At 37.6% G+C, this 21,311-nt stretch overlaps 7 protein-coding genes across 18 annotated transcripts; 4 read left to right on the forward strand and 3 right to left on the reverse strand.

Moving 5' to 3' along the window:
- Window positions 1-1,302: 1,302 nt before the first annotated feature.
- LOC125607921 lies at window positions 1,303-2,774 on the forward strand. Of its 2 annotated transcripts, none has more exons than XM_048777443.1 (2): window positions 1,303-2,151; window positions 2,350-2,771. In XM_048777443.1, exons 1-2 carry the CDS (start codon window positions 1,380-1,382, stop codon window positions 2,547-2,549), a joined length of 972 nt encoding a protein of 323 aa, XP_048633400.1. In that variant the 5' UTR covers window positions 1,303-1,379; the 3' UTR covers window positions 2,550-2,771. The 2 variants fall into 2 exon arrangements, with proteins under 2 accessions (XP_048633400.1, XP_048633402.1); XM_048777445.1 differs by having other exon boundaries at window positions 1,337-2,151; window positions 2,231-2,774.
- Window positions 2,775-2,927: 153 nt separating this feature from the next.
- On the forward strand, window positions 2,928-3,758 carry LOC125575847. The gene has a single exon (XM_048734974.1). The coding sequence runs from the start codon at window positions 2,928-2,930 to the stop codon at window positions 3,756-3,758; it is 831 nt and encodes a 276-aa protein (XP_048590931.1).
- A 2,521-nt stretch (window positions 3,759-6,279) lies between these two features.
- LOC111201029 (auxin-responsive protein SAUR50-like) lies at window positions 6,280-7,105 on the forward strand. The gene has a single exon (XM_022692856.2). The coding sequence runs from the start codon at window positions 6,432-6,434 to the stop codon at window positions 6,747-6,749; it is 318 nt and encodes a 105-aa protein (XP_022548577.1). The 5' UTR covers window positions 6,280-6,431; the 3' UTR covers window positions 6,750-7,105.
- Window positions 7,106-7,848: 743 nt separating this feature from the next.
- Window positions 7,849-13,342, forward strand: LOC106438009 (amidophosphoribosyltransferase 3, chloroplastic-like). 2 transcript variants are annotated; one of them, XM_048777455.1, is made up of 2 exons: window positions 7,849-10,739; window positions 11,712-13,342. In XM_048777455.1, exons 1-2 carry the CDS (start codon window positions 10,693-10,695, stop codon window positions 13,189-13,191), a joined length of 1,527 nt encoding a protein of 508 aa, XP_048633412.1. In that variant the 5' UTR covers window positions 7,849-10,692; the 3' UTR covers window positions 13,192-13,342. The 2 variants fall into 2 exon arrangements, with proteins under 2 accessions (XP_048633412.1, XP_013734878.2); XM_013879424.3 differs by lacking the exon at window positions 7,849-10,739 and having other exon boundaries at window positions 11,330-13,342.
- LOC106434003 (tRNA-dihydrouridine(47) synthase [NAD(P)(+)]-like) lies at window positions 13,285-16,331 on the reverse strand. The gene is made up of 10 exons (XM_013877916.3): window positions 16,053-16,331; window positions 15,844-15,954; window positions 15,553-15,768; window positions 15,278-15,449; window positions 14,822-15,093; window positions 14,467-14,739; window positions 14,081-14,362; window positions 13,873-13,993; window positions 13,621-13,790; window positions 13,285-13,538 (listed from the first exon to the last, which is right to left on the reverse strand). Exons 1-10 carry the CDS (start codon window positions 16,275-16,277, stop codon window positions 13,440-13,442), a joined length of 1,941 nt encoding a protein of 646 aa, XP_013733370.2. The 5' UTR covers window positions 16,278-16,331; the 3' UTR covers window positions 13,285-13,439.
- A 236-nt stretch (window positions 16,332-16,567) lies between these two features.
- Window positions 16,568-18,716, reverse strand: LOC106440639 (protein BASIC PENTACYSTEINE5-like). 10 transcript variants are annotated; one of them, XM_048777489.1, is made up of 5 exons: window positions 18,591-18,716; window positions 18,223-18,330; window positions 18,021-18,095; window positions 17,140-17,936; window positions 16,568-16,920 (listed from the first exon to the last, which is right to left on the reverse strand). In XM_048777489.1, exons 3-4 carry the CDS (start codon window positions 18,090-18,092, stop codon window positions 17,145-17,147), a joined length of 864 nt encoding a protein of 287 aa, XP_048633446.1. In that variant the 5' UTR covers window positions 18,093-18,095; window positions 18,223-18,330; window positions 18,591-18,716; the 3' UTR covers window positions 16,568-16,920; window positions 17,140-17,144. The 10 variants fall into 10 exon arrangements, with proteins under 10 accessions (XP_048633446.1, XP_048633431.1, XP_048633426.1 ...); XM_048777474.1 differs by having other exon boundaries at window positions 16,568-16,825; window positions 18,021-18,099; window positions 18,591-18,715; XM_048777469.1 differs by having other exon boundaries at window positions 16,568-16,862; window positions 18,021-18,099; window positions 18,591-18,715.
- A 270-nt stretch (window positions 18,717-18,986) lies between these two features.
- Window positions 18,987-21,307, reverse strand: LOC106425144 (kinesin-like protein KIN-7F). The gene is made up of 6 exons (XM_048734977.1): window positions 21,099-21,307; window positions 20,693-21,029; window positions 20,524-20,622; window positions 19,925-20,449; window positions 19,577-19,860; window positions 18,987-19,499 (listed from the first exon to the last, which is right to left on the reverse strand). The coding sequence occupies exons 1-6, from the start codon at window positions 21,305-21,307 to the stop codon at window positions 19,172-19,174; spliced, it is 1,782 nt and encodes a 593-aa protein (XP_048590934.1). The 3' UTR covers window positions 18,987-19,171.
- Window positions 21,308-21,311: the final 4 nt, after the last annotated feature.

The raw sequence follows: 21,311 nt of genomic DNA on the forward strand, positions 1-21,311 counted from the left end.
GAACATGCTTCCTAGCCTCTCTCTCTCTCTCTCTGACAACGACCCCAATCTCTCTCTCCCTCTCTCTCTCTCTTTCTCTCCATTTGTGGTTGATAAGAGAGAAAACATGATTCCATATTATTCTTATTCACCTGTTGGTTGATGTGATTGATTTCGGATGTAACCCGCAAGAATAATCAACTCGAGATCAAAGTTTAACCTTTGCAGAGTTGCGTGTATTACAAGTACAATCGTTGCTATCTGATTTTTTAGGATTTTTAGAACATCCTTTGCTCAAACAGAATAAAATAATACACAAGGCAATTGCACTAAATGACCAAGAATAAACATACTTCAAAAGTTAAAATGTTCTGAAAAAGAGAAATAGTCACGTCATTTACTTAATTAACTTTTGTAATATGTTTCATTGAACTTATAATATATCTACAGTCTGCATTATGGCCGACGCCGTGGATTAGGAAGAGGAACATCACAAGTTACAAAGATGGGAAGCTCGAGATTGTGAGACTTTTACATGTTCTTTTGTCCCTAACCTTTTACGACCAGATACAAAGATCTATTAAATGCTCGCTGTCTTTAAGCATATAACCATCGAACATTGTCAATATATTATAAACAAATACAGTTACTTGCCGACAAGAGTCAAAGGCGACTCTTTCTCATTTTTTTTCTGTATTTTCATGCATTTGTTACAAGGTGTTATCTCAAAAAGATATTCTATTATCAAATGGTTGTAATTAAATAGTTTTGTTTGCTGGTAATACATTTGCATTGGTTTCTATTGGTTACAATATTCGTCTTTGGACTCACATGACAGTTGTGAATCTGGCAATTTGTTAGCTTTAGAGTATGATCAATGGAAGGTTCTTATGATGAGGTTTTTAACGGAATATAAGAAACGTCTTTTAACTAAAAAAAACTAAGAACCGATTTTTAAATAAAATATTTAAAAATCGGTTCTTAGCTTTTTAGTTAAAAGTTAATAGACGGTTTCTTATATTCCGTTAAGAACCACAACCTAAGAACACCCATTAATCATGTTTTAAAGTCCTAAGAGCATCTCCAATGTTAAACTTCATTTTTTCCTTTAAAATGTAGTAAAAGTGAAAATGAAGTAAAATTGCTCCAATCCTACTCCATATCCCACTCCATAATGGAGTGATGAACAAACAAAAAAATAGATTATTCCATTTATGGAGTAAATTTCATTATAGAGTGAGATATGGAGTTGGGTTGGAGCATTTCTTACTTCATATTTACTTTTACTCCATTTTAGAGGAAAAAATGGAGTAGTGATGGAGATGCCCTAAGAAATTTAAATAAATAAATATACATATATATAATCCATATCTGTACTCATCTTTTAATCAGGGAAATTAATGAAAAGGTGCTTAACGGGAATCAAACTCTCTCTGACGCGCTTACCAAGACACTCGTGCTCCGACGCCGGTAGAGCGGGAGCTCGCCGGCGTCGCCTCCGTCCCATCTTCTTCTTCATGGTTTCTTTTGCTCCAAGTCAAAACTCTCGTTCTGTCACTTATTTCGCCTTTCCTCAATCATTTATTCTGGATCTTGAGATAACAAAACTGGAGAAGACCTTTGTGGTCTCTGCTCGGGTTTTGGAGACCACCGGACCTGCATCCTTCACCGGGGAATCCTGGAATTGCGGTACAAAGACCACCTCTCCCTGCCTCGACCCACAAAAGGGATGGCTCTCTATCTGCAACAGATCTGCAACTCACTACGCTTGCACAAATGGCGCCTCACATCACCTCTTCCCCCTTTCTGAGTTCAACTTTCAGCTGCGCTCCAGATCTGAGAGGACCTCCACGGGTTTCTCCGGATCTGAGCTACTCTCAGATAAAGCTCAAAGCTCAGACGTAAAGAACACCTCAAGCCACCGTAGTTCATCAACTTCACGTTACAAACGGGATTCCGTACCTCTCCTCGGTGGCTGCTCAATCCCTAAACTTCCGATCTTCACGGTCTCCTATCCTCCATCTTGCGCCACCGTCCTTCACCCCGCCAATGAGGTGTGCCCTAATTCCGCCGCACGCACGCTGCTCGTAAAGTTCAGATCCGTTGAGGGTAATGCTGACATCAGCCCTTCCTTTTCATCTATATGGGCCAGGCCCATGCCATTTGCAAAAGGTGTCAGCCCATTCTCTATCTCTCAAAATATTAATTTTAATGAGAAGACCAAGGACAAAGATTTGGTTTTATTTAATAGTTTTTCAATGAGTCTCGATGGATTCACCGAACCTTTGATCCAAACTATTGTGAACACGATGTTATATCATTCGATTCAGAAGCGATCCTTACTTTTGTGGTTGTCAATGGATTCACCAGTACCATCATCGAAGACCTTCTCCATGAGAAGTGTCATCTCTCCTGCTATAAAGCAGATGAAGTTGTCAAAATCTCTAACCGTTTTGTTATCTTGTGGAGCGGTTCGTACGGGGCCTGAAGATGCAACGGATTTCGTTTCGACGATATTTCGAGGTGTAGATTGTCTATCAACGTCACTATTTAATGTGACTAAGTTTTAACTTTCCGGCTTTGCCGTGAACTTTATTTCGACGCATTCGAGCTTTACTCAGAATTCGCTGTCAATTTATCCTAGAGGTTTCTCTACTCTTATCATTTATGTTGTATTGTCTCTTGTTCTGTTGGTAGAACCAGGATTATTCCTGCTTGAAAGTGTAGTCCGAATGTTTTAAGTATTAATGAAAGTAGTGTTCAAAAAAAAATATACATATATATATATATATATATGTTGAAAAGAAAGTATATAATAGTTTCAAATCGCGTGATTAGCCTATTTTAATTAAGGAGCTTTGGCAGTTAAGGAGCGTCTTACCACTCGGGGTATTCAGATTGATACCACTTGCTCTAACTGCTCAAGAGAATCTGAAAGCATTTGCCATATGCTTTTCGTGTGTGAAAAGGCAAAAGAAGTTTGGGACCTTGCCAATATTCCATTACCTCAAAATGGTTTTTCAAGGAACTCTGTATTCCTAAACTTCTTACATCTCTTGAAGATATACAACTCAAATGAGGGAGATCCCAATACGCGTAGTGTTTTCCCTTGGCTTGTATGGGAAGTATGGAAGGCGAGGAATGCATTGGCCTTTGATAACAAGACGGTATCGGCCTACACCATTGCATCGAGGGCCTTTGAGGAAGCTTCCTCATGGCAGAAGACCATGATCCTTAAGACAAACACGGAGATAGTAGATGTTGTGGTAAGAACAGAAGAAAATATTGGATGGATTAAGCCACCGTCTGGGTGTTTGAAGTGTAACGTGGGTTCATCATGGGTAGACCCCCACCACCCGAGTGGAGCTTCGTGGATTCTACGTGGAGAAGATGGTCAAACCATTATGCATAGCAGACGTTCATACTCCTTCATGCGATCCAAAGCGGAAGCAGATCTATGGGCAATGCTCTGGGCGGTGGAATGCATGCATAACACTCACCAAGTCAACGTTATCTTCGAAGCTTCATCTGAACAACTCCATAATGTTCTTTGTGAGCCATTGCACCACCTTGAGTTCACTGGGGTGGTGCAATCTATAAACCAACTTCTCAATGGGATTAATGGTTGGAGCCTGGATCACGCCTTGCAAGAACGTAATGAGGCTGCTGCAGCTATTGCCGTGAGTGTAACACGAGATCGGCGCTATCAATCATACATGGCACAGCATGAACCTGCTTGGCTTCACCAACTGCTGTCTCTGGAAGCTTCTTCCAACTAGAGGAAGGATCGACCTTTCACCCAACATGTTTATGTGTTTCCTCTTACATTATCTTTTTCTTACACATCCTTCTTGGATGCCTACTGGTATCCTTTGTTTCAGCTGTGGTGTTTTATTTTCGGTGCTCCCTTTGTGAACATCATACTTGTCCTCGTTACTTTGTTTCTCAGTGTTATAAAAAAAAGCCTATTTTAATTTTAAAAGATGTAGATACAGCAAACTTATAATCCCTTTCTTATTAAAAGGGAAGCAATTTAGGATAGTAACCTTAATTTAGTAGTTTATTTACATCATTGCCATTATGGTGATGTGTCACTTTCTTATGCATTCTCATAAGACTTTTAAAACTATCCTTTAATAACTAGATTAATTACAATTGGTGCCATTGGTCCAACTTATTTTTAAACCATCCGTATTCATAATATAAAACAAAACTAAACTATTGGATGTTATAATAGATGTCGTCTGGGCCCGTCCGCCAATTGATAAGTATAATGTTTTGAACTATCCCTTATATATCGACACCCATACTATAATATTATGATATTGTATTAATAACTTTAGTGTATGTTTTTTTTGAAAAATCTTTAGTGTATGTTTGTTTGAACAAAAAAAATCTTTAGCGTTTGTTAAGTTTACAAGACATCATTGACCAACAAAAAAGGTTAGAAGACATCAATTCAATATTTCTTATTAAAATATGGTTCATAATAACATATCATCAAACCATCGTAGTACCACTACAATATTAAACATATGATCTATTTATTTGTACAAAGACAAAACTAAATAAATTATTTGATTTTTTAAGATTTAAAACGAATTCAACTTTACTATATGTGGTGGGTCCACTTTAATAACATGTACTTTATGTAATGTAACCAAGACAAACAAATATTATAACTAATACATTCAGTATAACATGAGTTTACATAATATGAAAAAAAATTAACTGATTTTTTTGAAAAAAATAAATACATTTAAATTTTATTTGTGAATAATCCATTCTCAAAACTGTGTAAATATAATTTTAGAAATACACATTTTTCTATTTATAATCTTTAGAAGTATCTACAAAACAATATATATGCTATCACAATTTAATTTTTATTCATAGTTAACAGGATAGCATGTCTAATTTAAATTTAATGACAGTTGTCATAAGTTATGACTTATGATACATTATATGTAAAGATATCTTCTTTGAAATATTTTTTAAAAAATTTATAGTTATATAATGTTTTTAATATATTGTCCTAATTTATTGCAGCACCTAAATTAATGCATATATATACCATATTTAAAATTTGAGTGATGCACAATTTATATTTCTTGATAATTTTTTTTGTATGTATAATCAATACACCATCAGAACACTAATATATATTAGTGCAAAATGGAAATAAAATTATATATAGTGCGGAATTAAAAAAATATGACTAAAAAATTAGTTTGAGTCCATCATTTTAGCACAAGACAAGGTATATTAATTATGAACATGTTCTATTGTTCCACTATTATGACTAACTTTCAAAATAATTAGTTTGTTATATATCGTAAACTCAAAATTAGTAAAATAAACATTCTATAAATTATCTCATCCTGCGCAAGGCGCAGGTCTCTATCTAGTGTTTAAATATTATCTTGATTCTAGTCCGGCGATGACACCGTTTAATTTGTTGGTGTAGACAATGGATTGATTCTCTCTCCTTGACTACATATTTGTCCACTTTAGTTAGAGTGTACATTATGGCTGCTAGTTTGTGATTACTTAGAATCTAATTACCGAGGATAGTATTTAAAGATGACCAACAAAAAATATCATAAACTAGAGGTAATAAATCAAATGCATGCTTTCAACTCTACACGCTTAACCAAATATATTAATGGAAAACATATAATATGTACTTAACTGTGGTACATATTTACATACCTATTCGTACATAATTATAAAGTATAGTTACCACATTGATATTTTCCCTATTTATGACAATAGCTAATGAACGAGAGTGAGAGGAGGGACCATGGTGTCTTGGGGAGGACCAACAATGAAATTAAATCGCAATGGGTTTGGATCCCACACTGTCACATGCGTTTCTATATCCCTCCTGCTTTTCTTCTGCTCCTTAAAAATAAAACTGTATATATCTACAGTTATATATTAAATTATTAATATCAATATAATAATCATAGTTCTCTATAATATGCAAGTGAAACTATTGGAATAGACATACTAATATTTAAAACATCTAAATTACCCTCATCGCCGTTCTTTAAATAATCAGCTCAAAAAATCATATTAGTTTTTATTTATAATAAATTCGTAGTTTCCATTTTCTTATACTCGATATGATAATTCCCTCATACAACTGGCTGCTGAATTTTCGTTCGAAATGTATAATTATATTTTGGAAGAGTCTTACAAGACGGCACTAACCAAATTTTAGATTACTGATAATAATTTGATTATATATTAGTATTAAGTGAAGATGAGATAATGTAAGAACTTCAAAAATAATAGTAATATTGCTTTAGCATTCTATCCTCATCCTCCTCCATAAATAACCCCTTTTCGCAACCTATCTCTCATCAAACACTTCTCTTTTCTCCTCCAAATTGTCTCCTCGCTCCCTCATCTCATCAAGAAGTCAAACACTAGCTAAAACTAAAACAATGGCGGTAAAGAGATCTTCTAAGGTAACACAAACAGCAATGTTAAAGCAAATCCTCAAGAGGTGCTCGAGCTTAGGTAAGAAACAATGCTACGACGAGGAAGGCCTCCCTCTTGACGTACCAAAGGGACATTTTCCTGTTTACGTAGGCGAAAAGCGTACGAGGTACATCGTACCAATCACCTTCTTGTCTCATCCCGAATTTCTGATCCTTCTTCAACAAGCAGAGGAAGAGTTCGGTTTCCACCACGACATGGGTGGACTCACCATCCCTTGTGAAGAAGTCGTTTTTCTCTCTCTAACATCCATGATCCGATAAGACGCAGAGAGAATTTTACATTATGATCAAGACTAAGATTCTTTTATTTTTGCCTTTGGATAATAATTTGTTATCCAAATGGTTTTTTTTTCCTGGACTAATTCTAAACCTGTAAGATCCACCTAAAAGATCATTCTCTACACGGATCATGTAAATCTCCATCGGGTTTTAATTAGTTCATTAATTCCCCCTAATGGGGTTAGTATTCGATGGAACATGTATGTTTTTTTTTCCATTGAGCTGATAAGTGGTGGTTTGCGCTAATAGATGATTTCCGCAAGTTGTATTGGCCATTTTTTTTTAAGGTTTGAATATTGTGATCGTTCGAGTTCCTTGAAACGAAGAAATGTTCAATCTTTGTATGAGTCTTTTCAATGTTTTTTTTCTCGGATGTAAGTATTTTTTTTGAGATTTGTGCGAGTGATGTAGTATAAATTAAAGCTTCCATTCTGTGTTTTATTAAATTAATAATTACGTTTATTATATGTGGCACCTGAACATCTTAAAATGACAATATATTATCCACGATAAACAACGAATAAATTGATCCAACCGCAACACAGAAGATCTCAATTTAGACGACTCAATATTATGTGTTCAAAAAAAAAAAGACGACTCAATATTATTAAAAAATATATATTCATGAGTTTCTTGAAAAAGTTACGTGCTGGAGGAAAATACAATTGTTTTCTTTTCTTGAAACAAGGAAAATATAATTGCTAGAGTCGAAATATCAAACCTAGAGAGTAATACTACTCTACGCATCTTTATTCTTCTTCTAAATTAGGTTTCTATAATCCGACTGAGTTTTTTTTTTTTGACTAAAAGCATATTTGTCTCTAGTAATTGAAGTTGGTCATATATATAATAGTTTAGTATTCATTGGAATTAACTTAATATGCCTTGTAGTTTTAGCTATGATTTTTCTTTTGAAAAATTGAATGCACTTACTTCTCTCTCTCTCTCTCTCTCTCTCTCTCTCTCTCTCTCTCTCTCTCTCTCTCTCTCTCTCTCTCTCTCTCTCTCTCTCTCTCTCTCTCTCTCTCTCTCTCTCTCTCTCTCTCTCTCTCTCTCTCTCTCTCTCTCTCTCTCTCTCTCTCTCTCTCTCTCTCTCTCTCTCTCTCTTGCTTTTCCTACGAGCCACAAGTCGAATATGATAGCAACTACTCTTCTTAGAGCATCTCCAATGTATTACCCCATTTTTTACTCCAAAATGGTGCAACATCAAAATGGAGTAAGGTTTTACTCCAATGTATTACTCAATTTTCTACTCCAAAAATAATATTTCTTAAATGATTTCATTTTTATTTTATTAATAATTGCAAATAAAATCTTATACTTATAAAAATTTATCAATTAACCCCAACTATTTTATGTTTACGATAAATAATTAAAATATAAATTATTTGAATTAAATATTTTTTATTAAAAAGTACAAGAAATCATTAAAAAAGACAACATATATGTGGGTTCAACAATGAGCATTAGAATATTTTTCCCACAAATGATCAACTAATGCATTTCGTAATGAAAAATGAGCTTCTTTATCTTTGATATTCCTAAATCGAACAAGAAAATTTTGAAATCGGACATTTTCATCTTCTGCAATTTCGATACCCGGAGGTGGAGCTTCTCTTCCAAGTTCAATGGGTGCATCGAGTTCACGCTCATCCATACAAGATCCAAATGTTCGTGTTAAAGATTGAAAGGACCATTTTAAAGATTATTTAAGTAAGAAATAAAAACATTAAAGATTGAAAGGACCATTTTATAAATAAAAAAAGTTCAACTCCAAAATGGAATAATGGGTAAGATTACTCCATAAATGGAGTAACCCTAGCCATTACTCCATTTTGGAGTTGAAAATGAAGTGGTGTTGGAGAAGATTTTACTCCATAATAATGTTTGGAGTTGAAAATGGAGTAGGGTTGGAGATGGCCTTAATGCACATACCCTCTTTTTTTCCTACATACTTTTTATCTAATTAACTCCGGCCCTCACTGAAGAGTATCTTTCCGTTCAAAGCAATTTTATGTTCGGAATAAATTGTACCACAAACACCAATAATATCTATCCTGCCTCATCATATATACATATGTATATATAGTTATTTAGTTGAACACACGAAATGATCGAACATGTTGATTGTAGCATGTACACAACAAACCGATTGATTGAAGGACAGCCACACACGAGTGGGTAAAGCCGCCAAACCGTGACTTTGATCAGTATACCGGGAATTTGACTGCCGGTCATTTTAATTAATTTCTGCTAAGTACATATTATCAGACTTAGCACTAGTAGAAAATGATTACATATAGCAGTTATTGTTTTGTAATTTTACTATAAACTGAAAACACCAAAGATAAGAACATTTGAATCGAAACAAATGTATATACATGTGCAAATAAATGATCATTTTGATAAATTTAGTTTTAATAAGACATCACAAGCAAGCATATTCATCATAAAATATGTAACGAGATCGAAGATTCAACATATACAAGGACTAACCATTTTAATATATTTTCAGGAAGTGGTTAACAGCAGTGTTTGGTCAGATATGCCTTCAAATGCTAAAGAAGTAAGCAAATAGATTCCTCTCATTTCCATAAAAAGGAACACAACCTTGGGTTGATCGAGCGAAAATATTAGATTAAAGGCCAACATGGCCTTAAATAGAAAGAGATAAATATAAGAAGAAACACAATTTCTCTATCATATGATGATCTATTGTTCAAACTTTCAAGATTCTTGGATGAAAGAATTTTGTGACTAAATTCAAAACAAGTGTTTATGTTTCTTCAATACAAATAGAACCCAAGCTTGTAGACAGTGATAATAACCCGATAAGGAAAACCATTCACGTAGTAAAATGTATATCCAAAGTATTAAACGCAGAAATGAGGAGAAGAAGCCAAAAGGTATGGATCCCAACTGGATGAGTAAATTACAAAAAGAAGAATCTATAAATATTGTCCCTTATCACTACCGTACGAAGTAATTCTCTGCAGGAAAATTCTTGGAAGCTGCATTTGTCACATATCATCTTCTATTTTAGATTAGTTTTATAATTTATTTTATATAATTATTATTCTAATAATTTATTTTATATAATCATTATTCTAATAATTTATGATTAATGATAGACAAAATAAAATAAAACAAAATTTTGAAACAAATATTAATATAATTTTATTGAAATCATCTCTTAATAGAACATTTATGATATATTAAATATAAACGTACTATTGCTCACAAATTTAAATATTTTTGGCTGAAAAGTACCAAACTTATAATGTTTTATGGAATAATAAACGAAATATAGAATCCCACACTTATATATATATCCTTTATATACTAAAGTACAAGTCGCTTGACAAATTAGAAATTGACATGTGGAAAACATTAAAAACACAATAAAAAAAACAATTGAATTTATCTTTACATCTCCTACTTTCATGCAACTAAATCAACAACTCCCTATATTCCTGATTTTTCTGAAAAGTGTTAATCCACGTTAACTCAAATTTTTATAAACTGTTTTTTCATCTTCTATATAACCTGCAAATCATCTCTACTTTCTTCTCTACGACAAACAAAATTTTATACCATCTTGCCTCCAATTTTTTTTTCTCTTTACTTTTCATCTGTGGTTGAATTGTCAAACTAAGGAGCTACATCACCTTATCAAAAAGAATAAGTAAGTGTTTCGTTGTCCTGCAACAATAATATAACGCTTACGTTAATATTTACTATCCATGTGCAACCATAAGCACAAATGCATAATCTCTGGCTTATTAATTTATAGATATCAATTTTCTGAATGTTTTTTGTCAATTAAGTTTTAAAAAATTCAATACATATTTGCTATAGATGGAGAGAAAAAAATGTAAAAAAAGATGAGAAAGACCTGCTACTCCACTCACCATTTCAAGACTTGATGAAGCGATGCTCAAACTTGAGATACCATCAAAGGTGGCTAAAGGGGTAAATCATCGACAACACCAAAGCTTAATATTCTTTATATTAATGTTATCGTAATACTATATAATAAAATTTTGAAATTATTATCGTTGAGTAGATAACATCAAGTAGTTTGATCAATATATAGGTGATTGTCGAATATTATTGACCCCATATTATAGAGTATTATTGACTCAAGGTTATTGACCCCATATTACGATAATATTATTAGTTTGATAAATATTATTATAATTTTCTAGATATTTAATCTACAATATATGGTATTAGTTTGATCAATATTATTATAATTTTCTAGATATTTGATCTACAATATATGGTTGTGCAAATTAAAATTAACACTCTTTTATATATTTTATCACTCAAGAATACTGGAAAACAATTTATTTGGTGTTTATATATTTTAACAAAAACTACATATTTAAAGAAACTAATTATTTACCCGTACGTAGTACGGGGCCACATACTAGTATATATATATTTTATGAAATCTTGCTACTTGTATTTATATATGTTATTGAATTAAGTAATAATTTGTCAATTGAAGGGATTGTGGTATCACATAATTAAATAGGTTTTATATATCGCATAGGAAAACATGACAATAAAAAAAAAAAAAAAGAGTAATAAATAAATAAAACCTTAACTTTTCTGGTTTTCGATAATGACTCAAATCCTTTATGAACACGATAAGGATATAAAAGAAATCCATATTCTCTCAACAACGTAACCGACAATAAACACTCACAACTTTATAAATAGTTAGCATCAAATTCAGCCAAAGCCTCACAAGCTCTTTGATTCAAAACTAGGCTATAGCTCATCCATGGCCTTCTCTGTGGAAATCTCGTCTATATTCCCGTTCTCTCTATCCGCAAAACCTAAGAAAGCTTCGCAAGATACCCTATTCCCATGCTTTACCAAACCCTGCCTTAGTCCCCAAGTTTCGAAAACCCTAAGTTTCTCCGTTTCATGCAGAAGAAGAAGCACACTTGCCCCTGTTTTCTCGTCGATGATAACACCACAAGTGGCAAAAGAAGACGACGAGCTTCAAGAAGAATGTGGAGTAGTCGGAATCCACGGTGACCCTGAAGCTTCCCGTCTCTCTTACTTGGCTCTTCACGCGCTGCAACACCGTGGCCAAGAAGGAGCAGGAATCGTAGCCGTTAATCACAAGGGTGATCTCGAATCAATAACAGGCGTCGGATTAGTGTCGGAAGTGTTCACTGAGTCGAAACTAAACACTCTTCCTGGCGATATAGCGATAGGACATGTCCGGTACTCAACCTCCGGAGCCTCGATGCTCAAGAATGTTCAGCCTTTCATCGCTACCTGCAAACTCGGATCCTTGGCAGTAGCGCACAATGGTAATTTCTTGAATTACAAGCAACTCAAGAGAAAGCTTGAGGAGAACGGTTCCATCTTCATCACAAGTTCTGACACCGAGCTGGTGCTTCACCTGATCGCCAAATCTAAGGCCAAGACGTTCCTTCTGAGGATCCTCGACGCTTGCGAGAAGCTTCGAGGTGCTTTCTCGATGGTTTTCGTCTTTCAAGACAAGCTTGTCGCTGTCCGAGACCCGTTCGGGTTCAGACCACTTGTGATGGGCAGAAGAAGCAACGGTGCAGTTGTTTTCGCCTCAGAGACTTGCGCTTTGGACCTTATCGATGCGAGGTACGAACGTGAAGTGTGTCCGGGGGAAATAGTGGTCGTGGATAGAGGAGATGTAGGGGAAAGCTCTATGTTCATGGTCTCTCACCCCGAACCGAAGCAATGTGTGTTCGAGCACGGTTACTTCTCACAGCCCAACTCAATTGTCTTTGGACGTTCAGTGTATGAAACACGCCGCATGTACGGTGAGATATTAGCCACGGTGGCACCTGTAGAATGTGATGTCGTCATCGCAGTGCCGGACTCGGGGACAGTTGCTGCTCTTGGATACGCAGCCAAAGCTGGAGTTCCGTTTCAGATCGGTCTCCTGAGGTCGCACTACGCTAAACGCACTTTCATAGAGCCAACTCAGAAGATCCGTGATTTTGCAGTCAAGGCAAAGCTGTCTCCTGTCCGGTCAGTCCTTGAAGGGAAGAGGGTGGTTGTGGTGGACGACTCTATTGTCCGAGGAACCACGAGTTTGAAGATAGTTCGGATGCTAAGAGACGCTGGAGCCAAACAAGTTCACATGAGAATTGCATTGCCGCCGATGATTGCGTCCTGTTACTACGGAGTGGACACTCCTAGGAGCCAAGAGCTCATCTCTAGTAAGATGAGCGTTGAGAAGATAAGGAAGCATATTAACTGCGATACTCTGGCGTTTCTACCATTAGATAGCTTGAAACAAGTCTATGGACCAGTCGAGTCACACAGCTATTGCTACGCCTGCTTTACCGGCAAGTATCCAGTGACTGAGGAGGAGGAGGAGGAGGAGAACAATGCCGAGAGAGAACTCACCGCTCTCTGAATTATTTGTAATCAGAACAACCTCTTTTATATGCTTTAGTTATTTTTCTTTTTCTTTTTCTTTTAAACTGGGGGGTGTATAGTAAGTAAGTAATTAACTATGAGAATTGGTTTTAGAAAAAGGGAATAAATACATTGTTTCACGAATGCTGTCTACACTCAAAAAAACTATTGAATAGAAATTTGCTCATCACAGTTTCAGACATGTTTATGGATGAAGATTGAGCTTACATAAGATGTGACTTGTAATTAGCCATTTTCAGCTCGATCATAAGCGTTGGATTTGTGTTTGGGGGCAAACGTGAAGCCTTCCGGAACCTTTCCAAGCAGCAATTCCGATATCCTCACCTGCAACATTAAATCAAACTTTGAGTTCCTTCATATATAGTCCAACGTAACACAGCTGAATGAATAAGTAAAAATTACGCACCCAGTCACCCGCAGATTCAGACATCATGAGAGTCTCGAGATCATCACGACCAAAGTAAGAAGGCGGACGCCAGTTGATTTGCTGCGGGATCACATCCAGCAGACCTACAGGTATGTACCTAAACGTGTAGCTTAGCCACTCCAGTAAGAAATGCCTAGTTGTCTCAACTCCTGTTCAGGTTTTAAATTAACGGCAGAGTTTTAGCCACAAGGGAACACGCAAAGGTAGTTTCAATTACATGCCGTGTATTACCTTTTGTATCGGATCCCCAATGTTGAAGACCAAAACGTACAAAGTCCTTGAAGATGTTGAGTCTTTCCCCGGAGGTAATGTCCCAGTGCCGTTGCTCTTTAATTTCAGTAAATATCCAAGGCTGCAAAGATTAAAAAAAAACCTATTCAGACATGCTATAGTATGATTTACTAGAGAAGGATTAATAGTAAAAGGTCATATACACAACCTTGATCAGTGCTCCGCGAGCAATCATGCAGCTAGACAACTCAGGACAGTCAGACTTGTGTTTGTTCCAGTCTAAAAAAGAGTACACATCTCCATTTCCTATAACTTGTAGGTTAGGGGAAGCGTTTTTGGTACACTGGTATATATAGTCCCAATCCGCAGACTTGCTATAACGTTGTTGTCTTGACCGCCCATGAATCGTCACTGCAGTGGCTCCCCAATCCCCAATATCTGAAATTAACGAGTCTATCCGGTTCTTACCCTCAAAAAATGCAGTTCGTACCTGGCACCCAAAAAGGAGAGGGCAAGTAAAGAGAGGTTAACATACCAATACATATGCATCCAGAAATGTTCAGATTTGCAATTAACAGGTTAGGCAGTAGTTACCTTGATAGTGATAGGTGTTTCAACAATGGAAGAAGAGACCTCCACGATGTTCTTCATTCGTAATGGTTTGTTGAGAAGAGCTGAACCAGCACTTTTGTTCACAACCATATCTATCGGGCAGCCCATGTTGATGTCTATGAAATCAACCGTGCATTCTCGATCTATAAGCTCAACCGCACGAGACACCGTGTCTGGAAAAGAACCGCAAATCTGAACACCAAACAGATCTTCCGATGAATGCCTTCTAAGCAGAGCCCATTCGGAAGCTTGGCCCTATAGTTTCAGATTTTCACATTTATTACAAAAATTAAAAAAAAAAACTGTTTTTATCACAAGTAAATCTTAGTGGGCTAACCTGCAAAAGATTTGTACACATGGCCATCTCACCACAAGTCACATCAGCTCCCAAAACTTTGCAAAGTCTTCTGAAGGGAAGATTGCCCACAGTTGTTAGGGGTGCAAGGTACAACTTATCCCTAAAATCAATAAGCTTTTTCTTTTCGCGAGGATGCGATTTTAGGCTCCCATCGGTTTCAATAACTTTGATGATATCCTCGTCATCCTCTATCTTGGCTTTTGAAGTAGAATTCCCGGTCTTTTCCGTTTCATCGTCTACATTCATCACCCCTGTACCAATACAGTTAAATGTAACATCAGGATGCTGTCTTGTCCCAGACCCTTCTTATGTGAGTGAACTCTTGTTCTTTAATATACTTAAAGAAACTATGCAACCATCTGAGATAATCTAGAGCAGGTTGTTTGGGCATTCTGGAAATGATATATTTCTGAAAATTAAAGAAGAAATCCTAACCATCAATAATGTGTCCTAGTTTAGAAGTCTCGTCAGATTTGGCCTTTTTCGTGGGACGAACATCTTCAGTTTCTAATGGTCCAGGAATATCAACATCTTCATTTGTCTGAGCACCATCTAGAGGTTTTTCTGCGTCATTCTCTTGAGCGACATTGCTTTTTTTGGCATGGCCCTAGAAATTGTATGGAAATAATGAGACAAAAAAAAAGCCGAAGAAGAGAAATAATAAGTGAAGAGCAGCAGCATAGGAGAAACAAGTATTCGGTACAACATACCATAAGGCCAAGGGATTTAAGTTTGGCATCTGCCTTGGGAAAAGTCATGTTATTTTTCCATAAAAGCCTCTGTGTCTCTTTGTTGAAAAAGTTAATCTCGGCATCAGAAATTCCAGATAAATCTTTGTGGGTGCCAAAGAATCTGCATGATAAACCATATTGACACTTGATCCCAGAGGCCACAAATGGGCACTGCCCCTCTATATCATCTGGTTTCTGCAGTTACAAAATAATAATAATAATAATAATATTATTATTTCTCAATAACGACCAAGCTAGAGTAGAGAGTACCTGAGCTTTGAAAGCTTGAATGTCATGATTAAAGCGGCATTTCTCTTTATACTGACAGGAATCAACGTCTTCTGTTCTCGAAACCTGCGGACACAGGTTTATCGCACATTTCTGCAACAAATGGCATGTTCGCTGGTTCAGTTGCAAAAAGCAAAAAAAAAAACAAAACATTATATCCTAATAATAAGCTTGGAAAAAAATGGACATACCTCGCGGCGTTCTCTTTTGAGCTGTCGTTTCGATTTCTTCTCCTGGACTAAGCTCGGATGAGGCGCCTTCACGTCACTTTGCTTTAGGGAACGGCTCGGAGGAGGACATAGGAACTCCTTTTTTATAGGCGCCATCGACCGTTCTATAAGCTCCTCCGATGTCGCTTCATACACACTGAACTGCTTCGTCGGCTTTGCATCTCCTTCCGCTACTACATCGGACATAGCTCCCTCGTCGCCGTACACAGAGATGAATAGAGAGTGTGATAATGTTTTTAGGGTTTTAGATATTTCTACGGACAAGAGAGACATGTAAGACCCGGCCCGTTACAGTTTCCAGATTGAAATTCACGAAATGCTTTTTATTAGGCCTAAAATGAGGCCCGGCCTGTTAACTACAGTTCATATAAAAGTTAACAATCAGAGGAGGAGGATCCCAAAACTAACAAAAGCACCAAACAAACAGAGAATCTCTCTGTCTCAACCTCAATCTCTTGACCCTCCACATTAATATATATCTACCATGATCTGAAATATAACTGGATTTCATCTGTAATATACATAATAATTCAACACACTGCACATAGATAAAAAAAATAAATATACTGTTTGCCTAGTTGATATGCAACTCCAATCCTTTGATCCAGCCAACACCTCAACACCCGGTCTACTTGTCCATTTTGCTGACATGTTACCATCAGGTTCTGCTGGGACTGTGGCTCCTGTCTTAACTGGCTGATGTTGAGTTGCTGGAACATCTGGTGATGTCCAGACTGAGCAAGATGAGAACAGGGGGAACGATTAGGGACACGCCGTAGTAGATGATGATCCGTCAGAAGAGCGGAGAGAATGAAGAACTGGTTTAAGCCTTTTGAGATTCGAAGAAATCGTAAAACAAAATATGACAATTGTTTTATTAATTACATAAACACACAGAGACCAAGCCAAAAACCATTTGCATTAACAAGAACTATGGACAATAAAAATAAGAATGGAACTAAACAAGCTTCATTCTTTCATTCCACCTTTGAACCTAAAATATTAAAACGAAAAGAGAGATAGAAAAAAAAAAAAAGAGAAAACATACTTTGCCTACATGATCGTGATGTAGCGATTGGTGCCGTGCCTAGCCCAATAATCCTTGAGATCAACGGGAGAGGAGAGGTCGTGGCCTTGGCCAGCTAAACGGCTAAGTAGCCTGGAGAAGACGTTTCCGCTCATTTTCCTACCGCCCACTCGAGAATGGCGCTTGTTTGGCATCTGCGGAAGAGGATACAGAGACAAAGTGGTAGTGCAGCATGATGATTGCCACCCGCCGTTCCCCCATTTGTAACAGTGACGAGCAGTACCAGTACAAGTGCACATGGGCACTGGCATTGTCGTCTCATCGAAGGTGACAAGGTTTAAGCCGACAACGTTACTGTCCCAATCTTTTCTGCATTTCTTTCCAGGAGAAGCAACATGATCTTCGCCTACTCTCTTTCCCTTTGACCTTGTTTCCTGTTTGCGCTTTTTTTTTCTTTTACTTGGAGCAGCTTCATGTGGAATAGTTGACAAGGGGGAAGGGTTGGGTAAGTGAGAGCTTTGGGAGGCACCGAGCTTTGCACGTGACAAAATGTAGTTTAGATTGTGTTCACGGAACTGAAGAGCACTTAAGGCACTGTCCCTCTCCAGAATAGCATTATCTCTTAGAGAGAGAGCTTTGTCGCGTAGGTCAAGTGCTTCGTCCCGAGCGGCTAAAGCTTCCTGCTTGGCAGCCAGGGCGTCATCTCTTTCCTTGAGGGCAGCGTCTCTCTCGGCAAGGATGGACATGATCTTCTGATTCATGACCAGAGCATTATGTTGGTCCTCCTTTGTCTGATGATGATTAGGCATCGCATTCCACTGTTAGAAAAAAAAAACAATTCCCCGATTAGCTTTCCAACCAAAGTAATAAAGAGAATCATATTTTTTTAAAAAAATGCTTACGACAGAGTGTGTTCCTTCTTTGTAGTAATCGGGGTTGTAACGCCCATTTTCATACTGACCACCGCTCTCCATCCTCTGACTTCAAACCAAATAAAAGCAAAATCAAGAATTTGATAATATATAATAACAAAGCAGCAGAGCAGAAATGGTCTTTGAATACGGTTTCTAATGAATGAATGAATGTAGGGATGGTGGAGCTCACAATTATTTACTAGTTGTTGGATAAGCAAGCAAGCAATCAATCCTGAATCTAAGCTTTGGCTATTTGAGATCATCCAATTCAGTATGACATCATCCCAAGTAAGACTCTCTACATCAACCCAAAATTCAAACGATTAGCTTTAAATAACAGCAAAAATAAGAATATCTGAAATATATATATAACCATCAAACAGTTTCAATTTCAAGTTGAGAGAGCTCCCATAATAATCCAAATTCGAAAGAAAAAAAAAAGAAGATAATAATTCAAAATTGAGAAACGAAAGGTGAACAATAGATGTATATATATATATTGGGATTAAGCCAATCTATGTGTAAGAAAATTATAATAAAATAGATTGGAAGCCTTACGGATATGGAAGGAGAAAGGAGCGAAGGGAATAGAGAGCAAAGATCTCGGGAGAAGAGCCAAAGGAAGGGAGGAGGAGGAGGAGGAGGAGGAGGGAGGGAGGTTAGTATCGTCTATCTACAACATTATCTTGGAAAACGTGGGCCGAAGGAGCCCAAAATTAAGCCCACATTCCGGGTCCAATATGAGTTGTCGGATGTGTGCTTTGCTGCCTGGTTAATACTCTTGTCTGGTCATTAGATATCGAGAATCGTTGGAAATGTCAGCGTTCAGTGGAGATGAGACAGCACCTTTCCTTGGCGCTGCCGCAGCCCTCGTCTTCTCCTGTACATTCCATTTTCACTGGCTAACCGACCTGCATTTGATTTCACTTTGTTGAGAGAACTGATCACATCATACACACAAATTTTTCATATTATGTAATGAGTTTTTCCATAACAGAAGCTTGACTGTAACAGATACAAATAAAAACACTGATTGAAAAATATATGTTTTACACACCAACGTTGGCTCCTTCAAAATACCAGAAGAAAAAGACACAAAGAAGATACATATTATACACAACTGTTACAAGAACAGATGGTTAGAAAAGCGTAGGGATGCTTTTTCTCCAGTTACGCCATCTCTGAGCTGTCAAGAAGGAAGGAGGGGTGAAGGCCAGACCAAACATCTCCTTCATGGCTCTCCCTTGCTCAGCGAACCTCACAAGCTTCCCTACAACATCTGCGCTTTCCACAACCTGACTCATGTCCTTGGGATTGCTCCAAAGCTCGTTCACGAGTTGTAAACGCCTGCGTTTGGAGTTGACACCAATCCCAAACTTGTGATACATTCTTCTCCTCTCTTCTCCTGAAAACCTTTTCCCCACCAGCTTGCTCAGCATCATTCTCTCCCCGTGCAGCGCCTTCCGGCTTTTACCAACCCCCACGAAAGAAAAAGAGTAAATAAATATAAATAAATAAAAACACCAAAAAGAAGTGTATCCAACCTTGAAGCCAGTGTTAAGGTTTCTCCTCCTTCCAAAGTTTGGTTTCCCTGAGAGAAGCGAGCTTTCATAAACAAAAGTCTTCTTAGCTCAACCCCAATGTAGATTGAATCAGCCTCATCATCTCCTTTGAAGAGCAAGTAGAAGTATGTTCTATGCACCAAAGAGACGTTACAGCTTTGCCATAGCTCAACAATCTCTCGCCGCTGCCTCTCAAATTCCATGTCCATAATGACCAGACCAATATCCCTCCCCATTTTACCAGATTCATCATCACCAATCGACACCTGATTGAAATTTAGTTGTAATCTACGAAGAAGAACCGACTAGTATATATATATATAAGCTTACCTGGCCTTGACGCTTAGCCATCTCCTTAAGACCATCAACGAAAGTGCGGATGCTAGTGATACCTCCCTCTTCTCCCAAGGGCGTTCTGATGCTCTGAGTCGCAGTGGAATCGCTCCCGCAAGAAGACAGCGAATCATTCCTTGACACACTAGAACCCAACTCTAAACCAGAAAACACTATCTTCTTGTGACTCTCTTCTTCTGGTCTTTCTGTCCCTATGTTTTCAGGTGGAGTGCTCGCGGTCTCTCTGCGGTTCCAGCTTCTCAACCTCACGTTTTGGCCTACACTAGGGCCTAAAATGTTCTTAGGTTCTGCTCTTTTTTCGTCTTTGTGGTTGACTGTAGCTGATGTCTCAATCTCAATGCATTGAACTTCTCTGCAATATTCTTCTGATGGATCTTCAGAACGCGTAGGCAGCTCTTCATCATCATCATCCTCAGAATGAGACCCAACATAAGCTCTTGTTATTGATGTCTGTGACACTGAACCATCCTCCCACTTGTCTATGTGCTGCGGAGTTCCACACTTCAACAGAGTAGAAGCAAAAATAATGTGAATTTATTTGTTGCATAAAGTGAAATTGTGGGAAAAATAAATACCTTTGAGGCCTCATCGAGTTCAACCATTCTCATGATATCTTCAAGCCGGGATTGAGCAAGATCTCTCTCTTCTCTCAACTCTGCCATCTCCTTTTCCATCTGCATTCAACATTAAACCTTAGGTTAGCATTAACCCAGCCTGAAAAGGAGATCTATCATAAGCACAAACCTTTTGTATCTGAAGATTCTTCTTCCTCACCGTCATCGCACAATCACATTTCGAGGCAGGCGGGGCAGGGGTTCTCAGCTCGGTCTCGAGCCTCGCAAGCTCACGCTGTAGTTGCTGCAGCAGGGCCTTGTCTGACATAACGACGTTGATCCGGGCCTTTGTGGTAACTTCCTTTGCACAGCAAGCAAACAAGAGAGTGTTCCTCGTTAGCTCGACGTGACTCCTCGCTGGGCTCAGAGTGCAGATGATGGCGGTTCTTGAATTACCACCCAAGCATGGCTGTAGAATTCGTGTGAGCTTGGAGTCTCTAAAGTTGATGTGCCCTTGCCTTCCCTTACTATATAGATAGATCACCCAGTGCTTAGACAATTAAAGTTAATCTACTAAGCATGTATTGTTTACACACCTAAGTTTACGGATCACAGTTCCAAGAGTAAGCAAACTTCGGTTGATATGGCAGCCTTCCTTGAGCCTCGCACCAGCTGACATCGCCTGTGATGCACGCTCGCTTCCCGCCAGATCTATGAAATTCTGCACGTTAAAGGAAGAATAATGAACAGAAAAACATAACACCCCAGGATCCAACATAAAGAAAGGGTTGTTGATGAAGAGCATTACC

Source organism: Brassica napus, chromosome A1 (assembly GCF_020379485.1).
Source record: "Brassica napus cultivar Da-Ae chromosome A1, Da-Ae, whole genome shotgun sequence".
NCBI lineage: Eukaryota > Viridiplantae > Streptophyta > Magnoliopsida > Brassicales > Brassicaceae > Brassica > Brassica napus.

Excerpts from the sequence above, each read along its gene's own strand:
- LOC125607921 (XM_048777443.1), top strand. The coding sequence starts at position 1,380 with ATGAAAAGGTGCTTAACGGGAATCAAACTCTCTCTGACGCGCTTACCA. Across the intron at positions 2,152-2,349 it reads GCCCATGCCATTTGCAAAAG|TACCATCATCGAAGACCTTC; the intron begins GTGTCAGCCCAT and ends TGGATTCACCAG.
- LOC125575847 (XM_048734974.1), top strand. The coding sequence starts at position 2,928 with ATGCTTTTCGTGTGTGAAAAGGCAAAAGAAGTTTGGGACCTTGCCAAT.
- LOC111201029 (XM_022692856.2), top strand. The coding sequence starts at position 6,432 with ATGGCGGTAAAGAGATCTTCTAAGGTAACACAAACAGCAATGTTAAAG.
- LOC106438009 (XM_013879424.3), top strand. The coding sequence starts at position 11,560 with ATGGCCTTCTCTGTGGAAATCTCGTCTATATTCCCGTTCTCTCTATCC.
- LOC106434003 (XM_013877916.3), bottom strand. The coding sequence starts at position 16,277 with ATGTCCGATGTAGTAGCGGAAGGAGATGCAAAGCCGACGAAGCAGTTC. Across the intron at positions 15,094-15,277 it reads ACTAGGACACATTATTGATG|GGGTGATGAATGTAGACGAT; the intron begins GTTAGGATTTCT and ends GTATTGGTACAG. Across the intron at positions 14,740-14,821 it reads TGTGTACAAATCTTTTGCAG|GGCCAAGCTTCCGAATGGGC; the intron begins GTTAGCCCACTA and ends CTGAAACTATAG.
- LOC106440639 (XM_048777489.1), bottom strand. The coding sequence starts at position 18,092 with ATGGAGAGCGGTGGTCAGTATGAAAATGGGCGTTACAACCCCGATTAC. Across the intron at positions 17,937-18,020 it reads AAGAAGGAACACACTCTGTC|TGGAATGCGATGCCTAATCA; the intron begins GTAAGCATTTTT and ends TTTTTCTAACAG.
- LOC106425144 (XM_048734977.1), bottom strand. The coding sequence starts at position 21,307 with ATGCTCTTCATCAACAACCCTTTCTTTATGTTGGATCCTGGGGTGTTA. Across the intron at positions 20,623-20,692 it reads AGAATCTTCAGATACAAAAG|ATGGAAAAGGAGATGGCAGA; the intron begins GTTTGTGCTTAT and ends TGTTGAATGCAG. Across the intron at positions 19,500-19,576 it reads ACCTTAACACTGGCTTCAAG|CCGGAAGGCGCTGCACGGGG; the intron begins GTTGGATACACT and ends GGTTGGTAAAAG.